The sequence below is a fragment of the Scleropages formosus genome, unplaced genomic scaffold, assembly GCF_900964775.1.
Source record: "Scleropages formosus unplaced genomic scaffold, fSclFor1.1, whole genome shotgun sequence".
Taxonomy (NCBI): Eukaryota; Metazoa; Chordata; class Actinopteri; order Osteoglossiformes; family Osteoglossidae; genus Scleropages; species Scleropages formosus.
The window spans coordinates 52,697-64,351 of NW_021641053.1; the positions used below are offsets into that span (position 1 = coordinate 52,697).

An 11,655-nucleotide genomic window follows, 5' to 3' on the forward strand; every position below is an offset into this window, starting at 1 on the left:
ACCTCTGTGCTTTACCTTTCGTGTGTGGGACCACCAGGCGGGCAGATGTGGAGGAGCCAAGCAGTCTGGTTGGGGTGTAGCGGATGATCAGGTCTTGTACATATCTCGGAGCAGATTTATTGATGCAATTGTAGGCCACAACCGGGGTCTTAAATTTGTATTGTACCACAAAGTACTTTAGTTATTTTTCCAGTAGCAAGGCTGCACCTTTAAGCAGAGGGCACTTCATACACATACGTACCTGACCACAGACACCACCTACTTCAGACACTACATACTCCATTGCTGAGTACAGGAAACAGTTCTGATGTGACATATCAGAGTCTAAAAGACCTGAACACAAAGACCTTTTCAGGCATCTCAGGAAACTACTCTACCAGGAGGTGAGCATACCTTGGGTTTTTGCCCATCAAAGCAGTATTTCAGTGTAAAGCGACTGACTGAAATTACAAAATTAAATGTAATCAAATGGATGCAACATTTAAGCGTGTTATTTATTTTGCATTTTTAGGTGTTGCGATGTAGTTGTAACATCTGTCACCTGCGATCCAGTCTTTGTGGTAGCAAAGTGTGCCAGTTGCTCAGCAAATTAATCAGTCGAAATTTACACCTTGTTTGTACGTATGTCGTGTGTTGCTGCAGCGAAAGCCACACTTCACTAAACACCAGAAATTTTTCCCCTTCATAAAAAACTATGAAACGAATGATTAAGATGAATGGACTTCGTCATAAATGTTTGTTTCTCATCCTTCCCCTCCATATGGGGACTGCGGCAGGTTTTGAGATGAAGGTCCTCCAAGTACAGCTGCTTCTTCTTGTTCTGTATCATGGTAAGGACAGACAACTGATAGTAATGTCCATGTTAATTAAAAGACATCTTATAATGTCTCAAGCTACAGGTGTCTGGCACACTTTTTTTCCTTTTCTAAAAATAAAAACTGGTATATTTTGCAATCCTACAATTCACTGTACAATATTATAGGGTATTTTCAATATCCAGACAATAGACTGCTCTTGCATTGTATGATGTATGACCATCTCTCATTAGCAGCACCCCATTAACTATTAGATTAGGCTCCGAGCTTACGGACTGCATGTGCAAATATGTTATCCGATGCAATCTGCATTCTGCTGAAAGTTTCAGGGAAGCGGTCATACCAATCAACTGAAGGCACATTATTGCTTTCAAAGTTTTCTCACTGGTCGAATGAATATTGTACAGAAATGAATATCACTAAAGGGGGGCACGGTGGTGCAGTGGGTTGGACCGAGTCCTACTTTCCAGTGGGTCTGGGGTTCGAGTCCCGCTTGGGGTGCCTTGCGACGGACCGGCATCCCGTCCTGGGCGTGTCCCCTCCCCCTCCGGCCTTACACCCTGTGTTACTGGGTAGGCTCCGGTTCCCCGTGACCCCGTATGGGACAAGCGGTTCGGAAAGTGTGTGTGTGTGTGTGTGTGTGAATATCATTAGTGATATTACAGGGACATAAAAAGATGTTATGACTTTGTGAATCCACATCACGTCTTTTCACATGCAGAGAATCTGTAGATCACCTGTAGATCTTTTAAAACACACTTCAAATGAAAACCCAGACTGAAGCTTTTTTTTCTCCCCATCTATTCATTTAGCTGACACTTTTTCCCCCAAAACAACTTACAATGTTAAGGTGACAATTGTTTACCCATTTATACAGCTGGATGATTTCACCAGAGCAATTTTAGGGTAAGTAGCTTGCTCAAGGGTACCGCAGCCAGAAATGAGGATCAAACCTGCAACCTTTGGATCCGAAGGCAGCAGCTCTAACCGCTGCACTACCAGCTGTCCTCTCAGTTAATGTATGAAGAAAAAAAATTGGATTTTGTACGTACATATGCATGGATGGATGCCCTTCCTTCTCTCACAGTGTCTCTTGGAGGTTGGCTGGAAAGTGACATTGCAGGAGGTCACAATGCGAGCAAGAAGTACTGGACGTGGATGGTGGCCGTGTTCGTGGAGGAACCCAACGCACATACACCGAAGAACGAAGGAGCATCTGTGAAGTTTCAATGCGGAGGATCTCTCATCACCCCCGAGTGGGTGCTCACAGCCGCGCACTGTGTCCAGTAAGAGCCTCTCATTTTCGATACGGAGATACGATCCTCACCAAGAGGTGTACAGAAAATTTTAACCAACCAGTTATTTCTGCTTTTAATTATATAATTCAAAAGTATTTAAAAAATGGAAATGAAGCATGTGAAATAAGTTGATCCAGCAAAGAATATGCTAAATATGACGTACAAATAAAGCAGCACTGTGACTCATCAATTGGACACAAAGTCTCTCAAAATATAGTCAATTTTAAATGCCCCCTTGGGAGAGTTTTTGATGTAATCCATCCCAGACATGCATGTAATTACTACAAACTGAAAGAGAGTTGAAAAAGCAATATGGATCAAAACCTGTTTGAACTATCCAGCCAGTGAGATGGTACGGCATTTCCTTAGGTGCCTTGATCCCCAGCAAATACTCGTGTACGTTGGGATCTACGAGACTGGCAAGCTCGACAAAAACAAGAGACACAAAGTCAAATACTTTGTCCAGCACGAGGCGTACGCCCCGGGAATACTGAGGAACGACATAGCCCTCCTGAGGCTCAAAGACGCCGTGAAAGGACACGAGGTTTCCCAACTAGCCAACAAATTGGATGGATTCCCTCCAGAAGCATCCTGTTTGGTGGCTGGATGGGGCGAGACGGCGCAAGACGGTAAGGTATCTCAAGGAGATAAAGCAGTGCGATCTGACAGATTGGGTCATTTCTCGACAGCGATGATGATGAGATGGTTTCCGTTTTCATGCAGTTGCTCTCGAACAACCCGGAATTCTGCAGCAATTGAACGTAATCATGGTGGACACTCAGAAGTGTAAAAGTCTGTACAAAGAGCCACTGGTAGTCTTTGATGAGAGTGTGGTCTGTGCTAGGGTGACGAGCAAAGAAAAGAAGTTATCTGGAACTTGTAAGGTAAAATCTTCCTTTTATGCCATATATTATCTGTATATATAGGCCATGGTGAAGAGACAAACATTATTTAACAAAGAACTGCATAATGAATACTGTACATTAATAAGAAATTGAAATCTATACATTTGTGAATTTGTAGTAATGTTATATTCCTTTATTATCCTTTATGGAGTCACCTGTTGGCTCATTTCTGCCTTTTCATCGCTAACATTCTCCAGTAAAATTTTGCTGAAGTGGGTACTGATATATAAGTGGCATTGGTGAACTAACCACCTAACAACAGGTATATCCATGATCTAAAGTATTGCATGCAGCACAGTGGCAACATTTTGTCTGCAGAAATAATGTGTTTTTGCATCAGTACACCACAGTGTACACCAGAAGAATTTTAAAGTTATTTTATTAACATTAGCAAATACCGTATTAGTGAAAATACAGTGATTGTGTCATAAATTGGGTTGGAATTAAACTGTTATAATTAGAAAACAATAACCTTTATTTTTGGGGTGCAGTGGTGCAGTGGGTTGGACCTGGTCCTGCTCTCCAAGGGGTCTGGGGTTTGAGTCCCGCTTGAGGTGCCTTGTAATGGACTGGCGTCCTGTCCTGGGTGTGTCTCCTCCCCCTCCAGCCTAATGCCCTGTGTTGCTGGGTTAGGCTCCAGCTCCCTGTGACCCTGTATGAGACAAGTGGTTCAGACAATGTGTAATCTTTATTTCCATACAACCTTTATTTTGTTACCTTCTCTGCTTTCAGGGCGACTCTGGTGGCCCGCTGATATGTGCGCCTAAAAATTCCAACACATTGGTGCAGGTTGGTGTGGTTAACCAAGCAAAAGAGTGCGGAGTGGGGCCTACCATTTTTGCCAGTGTCGCCCACTTCCACAAGTGGATCAAAGAAAAAGTCGGCAAGCTGCTTTGAGAAAATCGCTGCAGTCGGGCCATGAGTCTCCATTTCCAGCTAGAAACATTGAAACAGTTCCTGCAGATCTATTGCTTTGCTTGCCCAGCATTCATCATCCATGCTAAAGTGTTTCACATAATGCCCAATAATCCCAGCAATAAATAAAAACTGCATAAAACACAATTAATTCTATTTTTCTTAATTTCAAACATTATACTAAGACAAGCAGAATAGTGAACTTCCTTTTGCAAACATCCTTTTTTTTCCATTTTAAAATGTTCTCTGGATTTCAGCTATAACAAAATGAAGAGGGTTCTTTCATTTATATAGCATGACCGCATTTACTGAGAGGAAAAAATATTATAGTGAAATGAACAAATTGACAGGTAGGCTGACTTTTTCAAGCATGCAATAATTATTTAAAATGGGTGGCACTCAAAAGAATGGCTTTTAAAGCTAACAAGGTGATGACACGCAGCCCACTGACTTTGGGTTTGACTGGGATGGTTAGTTATGGGGAGGGTCCCACATATTCCCATCCAAGATCAATGCTTTGGACTTAGCCTGGTATGCACTCACACTCCTGGTCCTGCAGCCACGGTCGCTCTACAGGCAGAGACCGATGCTCAGACAGGCCCACCATTGGAAGGATGTGACTTTGACCTTTCAGGTGAGGTCATGACTATCACAGAACATGCAAACACACTGCAGTACTGCATACAGTCTCCCATCTGACTCTCCCCTGTAAAAATAAGCTGCAAAAGGGTGAACTCGTAGATCCCTCTGGGTGCGAGGGGTCCAGTTTCCTTTCAGTCTAATACACGTGTCCACCCTCGTGGGAAGAAGGGCTTCAAAGAGCCTGGGCACATCACGCATGCGCGTCCCTAACAGTACAGCGCAAACGCCTCACCAAAAAAAACAAAAGTAGCAAACAGCGCGCATGCGTATTGGATTCAGTACATTTAATGTTTTTTTATTTTTTTAAACGTACAATCGCGGAATTCTCTGTCACAAACTGGTCGGATTGCTTTTGAAATCTGAGCTAAATGTGAACTACGGCGTATTTCTGATGCTTGTTGTCACGCAAACATTCATTTAGTTGTTAAAAGTTATTTAAAACAGAACGTAAAAACACGAAGCATTTGTGTTTTGCTCAGAAATTGCGAGGGGTCACAGTTAATGTAACTTATGTGATCACGAAATATTCCCTTAAAAGTAAACGATTAAACGACAGAATGAATGGACACGAAGTAATTTACCAAATAAAGGGAATATTGTATTTACACCAGTGTCACGTTCAATACACTTACTTTCAGAACGCAGCGTTCTCTCCAAGCGAAAGAATATTAAATAAAAGCACTTTTTAAAGCACTTCTAGAAAAATAAACTGCTACTCCTTATCTAATCTCATCAGGAAATTAGTTCATTGTTCATATTTGCAATAAAACGGACGTGTTTTCAAACCCTTTTCTCACGAAAAGCGTATTTCCTGTCGTGAAACGGCTTATCGTTCAAACAAAATTAAAAATGGTTCATTTTCCACTCTGGTGTTTTTTTTTTATGTTCTTCGATCAGTTTCTAACTTCTTTAATGCAAAATTAATTCTATTATTTGAATGCTTTGCTACGGAAACGTGGCTTTAGATTTGCTCGTGAATTCCAACATTCATAGTGTCATTCCATAAATGTTTTGCATTATAACAGTCGTAAAAATATATAATCTTGCCACAAAACTACAATGTACTTAATGATGACAACGATAACAATCTTAATGTTATAATTAAAGCATCAACTAAAATGTGCCTCATTTTGACTAATTGATATTAGACTCACTGCAGACTCAATGATACATGGCTGTGTTTGCCAATTTGGGAAAAATTTTCTCAATTCTGCTACCAATTAGCACTTATCATTCCAGGGAAAAGCCCATTAAGTCTGATGTTATTAAAATGGTGCCATCTGAGCTGTTAACATCCATTAATAGAGTAGTGGGATTTTTTTTTTTTGGTGGGGAATTCTGGGGCAGGTCACTGGGCCTCTAGTAGACTGCTGTAGCAATCAAGACAAATACTAATATAATAGTAATTTATTGCTATAATGGAATATGCTAAAGCTCTGGTGCCGGTGTCTGTGGTGAGGTATGTCTCAGTTCATCATGGTTTGTCATGCTTATTTGGTGTGTTCTCTCCTTGTAAAGAAAAAAATTTAAAGGGTCAAATTAACAACTGACAATGTAGGTGCTGCCCTGAAAGCAATGGTGGTGGGGTGTGTCGTCCCCCCCCCCCCCCCCCATGGTTTTTTGCTGCTTGTTTTCATTTACTGTGTCCCTTAAACTGCAGGCTGCTTTAGTTTTATAAATCAACTTTCAGGAGGGTGTCTATAGTTGGCAAGTCCTTTAGTTGGTTGGCGCTGCCTGCTGCTCAACCTCGTCCCTTTAAGATGACCACTTACGACCGCTGTCAACGGATAGGTTTGATGGCCAGCTCCCTGGAGGACCTGCTGAGTAAGGTATGGACCCATTGTTTACTGCTGTTACACCTGTGGAAGGCGTGTGATATTTCTACCTGACAGCAAGGGTTTTTCTTTTTCCCCTTGCTTGCCTAAAAGCTGTCTTGCACCTGAACCTCATGAATCTTTCAGAAATTGGCAATTCCTCAAGTGTATTCTCCCTGTATACTAATGATGTATGAGTGCTACAGCATCCTGCATTGTGTGACAGAAATACAGGTTGGTGCTGTATGATGGGCTTGGAATACAGGCTGCCATCATTGCTGATTCTGATCCGTCTCCATGTCAGACCAAAGACTCCCTATTTCTGACCTGTCCGCTCCTGACTGTGGTGCTGGAAGAGGATGGCACGCTTGTGGAGTCGGAGGACTTCTTCTGCTCCCTGCCTAACAACACACAGTTCATGGTGCTGGAGAAAGGCCAAGAATGGGCACCAGTTCAGGTAGGGGACTGCCAACCTTGATTTAAAGAATGTAATTTTGGGAATTCTGCTCTCCATGTCCATTTGTTTATGGAAATGCAGCTTGCAAACACGATCCTTGCAGATGGCTAGAAAGTGAACCTATTGGATGTGTACCTACTATATTTGGACTACTTTAGGAAACTTTAATTTCTGGAATTCTATGGTCTTTTTCCTTGTAGGCTAAGAAGACAGAAGTAGTCAAGCTGACCTTTGACCTGTACAAACTGCATCCAAAGGACTTCATTGGATGCCTGAACATCAAAGCTAGGCTGTATGGAATGTACACGGTGTCGTATGACATCGAGTGCATGGGGGCAAAACATGTGCTTACGTGAGTTCAGTTCAGTGTTTCACTAATGTGGCAAGTTCTTGCAATTTACTCCCCCACCAATATCTCATCCTTGAGATGATACTTGATGTATTCAATTAATTTGATTTAAAGTAAACTCATTTTAGTTACAGTAGTGGCATACTACATAGATGCACACAACCAAATGTATGAAGGGGGGAATTAAAGCGCACAGCAGTGGTGCTACATATGGAATATTCCATGTCCTGAGTCAATTTTAGTTTGCTCTAATGTTGCCTAATGGCTTTCTGGGTTCTGTTCCTTTCAGATCAAGCCTGTGCTGCCTGGCCCATGTGACCAACACAGTGGGACACCTGCTCCTCTGTGGCTCTTCCTTAATCTTGCAGTATTTTTCAGAATCTGACTCCTAGAGCCAGCCTTCATGTCAGCTCCCAAGGCAATTTTGCGTGAGCTGTAGGAAATGATTTAAAAGATGGAACACAGGGTTATGCGGTAGTTATGGAAGTCAAACTCATCCATTTGGTAACGTCTCGGAACTGGACACCTGGCTTTGCTCCCAGTGGATTGTAGGGATTGAAGAGCAAGTTGTAAGCAGTTTGGACTTCTGTATTGAAGTTCATGGTAGAATTTGCAGAATTGCTTGGCAGTTTTATTGCTTTTATGTGTTGCCCTGTCAGCTGTGCAGATATTCCAGTGCTGGGTGTTTTTGGCTGATCAACCAGACTTTTACTGTATATGTCAGCATGAGATGTATGAAAACTTAAAAGGTGTTAGTTCTACAATAAAGCTAAATATTCTAAAGGTTATTGTATTGGTGTGGGGTCTTTTTTTTTTTTTTTTTTTTCCCTTCTCTCTTCTTCCCCCCCCCCCCCCCTTCCTGGGGAGTTATTTCTGTAACACTCCTATATATATACTTATAAAACTTTATGGCTGTGAACTGGCAATGTTCAGGTCAGCCTTCTCTGAACAACATAAGGATTATGTTGCCATAATAACTGACCCCTATTTCAATCAATATGAAAGTCAAAGCAGTGAGACGCACTGGTTTCAGCCAGTGTGTGTGCGTGCTTGCCAAAGTCCCAGTGGAATATCAACTCAACATATGGTGTGCTGAAGCCCATCCCTTTCAGGGTGGGAAGGAACAGCTGTCAACAGCACTGCTGCAGTCTCAGAGATCAGCAGGAGCTCAATAAATCAGCATCTCTGTGGCATAATGAGGGAAATTGTGCACATACAGACAGGTCAATGTGGCAACCAAACTGGAACTAAGGTAAGTAGACACTTTCCAAGTTGACTCAATTATGCTTTCTGTTCTGTAAATTGATTGCAGTGCTTGATGTAAATGTGTCTTGAATATATTCACATCAACATACCTGTGCTTAAACAATTCTCTATAAATGAACCTTTTCATATCAGTATAATATTTAGATGACACTGAACAGTCTCTGCCTTTGCCAGTTTTGGGAGGTGATCAGCGATGAGCACGGGGTCGATGCCACAGGGAACTACGTGGGGGACTCGGCTCTCCAGCTGGAGAGGATCAACGTTTATTACAACGAGGCCTCCTGTGAGTTCAGATGTGTTACCTGGCTTTCTGGAGCAGCCTGCATTACCATGTTAAAACCTCCGATGTTTCAGAATGAAATACTGCTCACGCGGAGCAGAAAGCTAAAATTATTGCCCAACAGCTGTCCCGAAACCCTTGACTCTCAACCTACTTGTCATTTTTACTTAAATGTTTACCCCCTGCAGCTCAGAAGTATGTTCCCCGGGCAGTTTTGGTGGACTTGGAACCCGGCACCATGGACAGCGTGCGTTCCGGACCCTTCGGCCAGCTTTTCAGACCTGACAACTTCATCTTTGGTTAGTAATTCATTACATGTGTAATTTTGAATAACTTCATGATGGGTTTTATAGCATCTGTATGTTCCTTGTGAAACTTAACATTGTGATACCATTACCCATTTTATAGTACAGTGTGCATTTAGAAACTTATTAGAAGCTGTTCCATTTGTCTGCTTCTTAACCATTTTTTGAAAGGATTTTACCCTCAATATCTTAATGATTTTTGTTCTGATATACTGTCAACGCTTACCCCTGATAACTTGGCTTATATAATATCCATCCTCCCCATGAGGTCTGTAAATACAACTCCACATCAAGTCATGAAACCGAAAAATAAGCCCCACTGATCTCTACATAATGCATTTCCATATCAAATGTGATTCAAAAAAACTGGGTGTGCTGTGCAGTCATTCTATATACAAATGTGTAACCTCCTGCCTGTTTCGTGATTGTTTAATCGTTCCTTTTTATCTGAATTGGTACGGTAACGGTGAATATTTACACAGCTGCTGTTTTATAAGCTGTATTCATTAGAACAAGATTGGTTTCAAGTTTCCTGACTGGGATGATAAATGTGGCCATAAATCCAGACCACGACCGCCTGCCTGGGAGGAGACGTTGCATTCCCTGCAAGTGGGGCCGAGGGGGGTCAGCGTAGGGCAGCGCTAGGGATTGGGTTGCATCTCTCAAATTGCAGTCTTTGTTTCCACTGGCATGCAGGGCAGACAGGTGCAGGCAACAACTGGGCCAAGGGCCACTACACGGAGGGAGCTGAACTGATGGACTCGGTGCTGGACGTAGTGCGGAAGGAGTGCGAGCACTGCGACTGCCTGCAGGGCTTCCAGCTCACGCATTCGCTGGGCGGGGGTACGGGATCCGGTATGGGCACCCTGCTCATCAGCAAGATCCGTGAGGAGTTCCCCGACCGCATCGTGAACACTTTCAGTGTGGTGCCTTCACCCAAGGTATCTGACACAGTGGTTGAGCCCTACAACGCCACGCTGTCCATCCACCAGCTGGTGGACAACACTGACGAGACCTATTGCATAGATAATGAGGCGCTCTATGACATCTGTTTCCGCACGCTCAAACTGGCCACCCCCACGTACGGGGACCTCAACCACCTGATGTCAGCCACCATGAGTGGGGTGACTACCTCCTTGCGCTTTCCCGGCCAACTCAATGCCGACCTGCGCAAGCTCGCCGTCAACATGGTGCCCTTCCCCCGCCTCCACTTTTTCATGCCTGGCTTTGCCCCCTTGACGGCCAGGGGCAGCCAACAGTACCAGGCCCTCACCGTACCTGAGCTCACCCAACAGATGTTTGATGCCAGGAACATGATGGCAGCCTGTGACCCACGACGTGGCCGCTACCTGACGGTGGCTGCCATATTTCGTGGGCCGATGTCCATGAAAGAGGTGGACGAGCAGATGCTGGCCATCCAGTGCAAGAATAGCAGCTACTTTGTGGAGTGGATCCCAAACAACGTGAAAGTGGCCGTGTGCGACATCCCTCCCAGAGGCCTCCGAATGGCCTCCACCTTTATCGGCAACAGCACGGCTATCCAAGAGCTGTTCAGACGCATCTCTGAGCAGTTCGGGGCCATGTTTCGACGCAAGGCCTTCCTGCACTGGTTTACTGGGGAGGGCATGGATGAGATGGAGTTCTCGGAAGCAGAGAGCAACATGAATGACCTTGTTTCTGAATACCAGCAGTACCAGGAAGCTACAGCCGGCGAAGAAGCAACATTTGAAGATGAGGATGAGGTCGAGTGACTTGGATTGTGATTACCTTTTAAATGACATGTAGACTTGTTAGGGGCAGTGTTTAGTTTTGCGTATTTCTAATGTCTGAGAAGTGTTTGCAATAAAGAGCTTGTCAGAGGATCTTTTTTTATCCCCCATTTGTATTTAATTTTAACCACAAGCAAAGTTAAGAACCAAACAACTTGTTCTAGCAGGTCCCACTGTAGCTTTTTTGAATTCATGGGAGGAAATTGATCAGGCCATCCACTTAATCACTTAGTATTAATCTGTCTATTCTACTGATGTACTCAAATTTTGCTTTCTACCACAAACCTTGAACTACATCTGGACCATGTGCAAAGGAGCCCATTTCTCTGCCACAAGCATCATATTGTGGCCATGTTTAGCATCATCCTGTCACTGCCCCTTCTCCCTGATAAAAGAAGAGGAATAGATCAAGCAAATACTGGAGCTGATAGTTAATCTCACAATAACTCACTTATACATAATGCAACTGGAGAAATGCTATTAGATTCAACCTTCAATTTTTATAGTGTTCTCAGTGACCTATTGAGGTCATTACTTTGATACAATTTTTTCTACATACTATTCAGTATCCACAATCTTATGTACTGCACTGCTGCACGTTAGATTTACAGTTTAGCTGATTCTTTTCTCCAAAGCAACTTAGACTTATCTATCCATTTATACAGCTAGGTAATTTTACTGGAGCAATTTAGAGTACCTTGCATTCAGGGGTACTATAGCAAGTGTCTTCCCCAGTTTCATGAATATCTGGCATTCCTTGACAATACAGCTGTGATGGGAGACACAAAGAATGCACAAAAGTCAGTGTATGACACTTGGTGCATGTGGTTTACACAGCTG

At 43.2% G+C, this 11,655-nt stretch overlaps 3 protein-coding genes across 4 annotated transcripts; all 3 read left to right on the forward strand.

The window, feature by feature from the left end:
* The first annotated feature begins 327 nt into the window (after positions 1 to 327).
* Positions 328 to 2,872, forward strand: LOC114909803 (transmembrane protease serine 2-like). Its single transcript, XM_029249611.1, has 5 exons — positions 328 to 383; positions 777 to 830; positions 1,903 to 2,101; positions 2,483 to 2,747; positions 2,837 to 2,872. Exons 2-5 carry the CDS (start codon positions 785 to 787, stop codon positions 2,870 to 2,872), a joined length of 546 nt encoding a protein of 181 aa, XP_029105444.1. The 5' UTR covers positions 328 to 383; positions 777 to 784.
* Positions 2,873 to 5,893: 3,021 nt separating this feature from the next.
* Positions 5,894 to 7,907, forward strand: LOC108937657 (cell death activator CIDE-A-like). Its single transcript, XM_018757694.2, has 5 exons — positions 5,894 to 6,034; positions 6,266 to 6,404; positions 6,694 to 6,846; positions 7,047 to 7,198; positions 7,485 to 7,907. The coding sequence occupies exons 1-5, from the start codon at positions 5,994 to 5,996 to the stop codon at positions 7,585 to 7,587; spliced, it is 588 nt and encodes a 195-aa protein (XP_018613210.1). The 5' UTR covers positions 5,894 to 5,993; the 3' UTR covers positions 7,588 to 7,907.
* Positions 7,908 to 8,390: 483 nt separating this feature from the next.
* Positions 8,391 to 10,797, forward strand: LOC108937719 (tubulin beta-5 chain-like). 2 transcript variants are annotated; one of them, XM_018757824.2, is made up of 4 exons: positions 8,391 to 8,447; positions 8,636 to 8,744; positions 8,930 to 9,040; positions 9,743 to 10,797. In XM_018757824.2, exons 1-4 carry the CDS (start codon positions 8,391 to 8,393, stop codon positions 10,795 to 10,797), a joined length of 1,332 nt encoding a protein of 443 aa, XP_018613340.1. The 2 variants fall into 2 exon arrangements, with proteins under 2 accessions (XP_018613340.1, XP_018613341.1); XM_018757825.2 differs by lacking the exons at positions 8,636 to 8,744; positions 8,930 to 9,040 and having other exon boundaries at positions 9,859 to 10,797.
* The last annotated feature ends 858 nt before the right edge of the window (positions 10,798 to 11,655 follow it).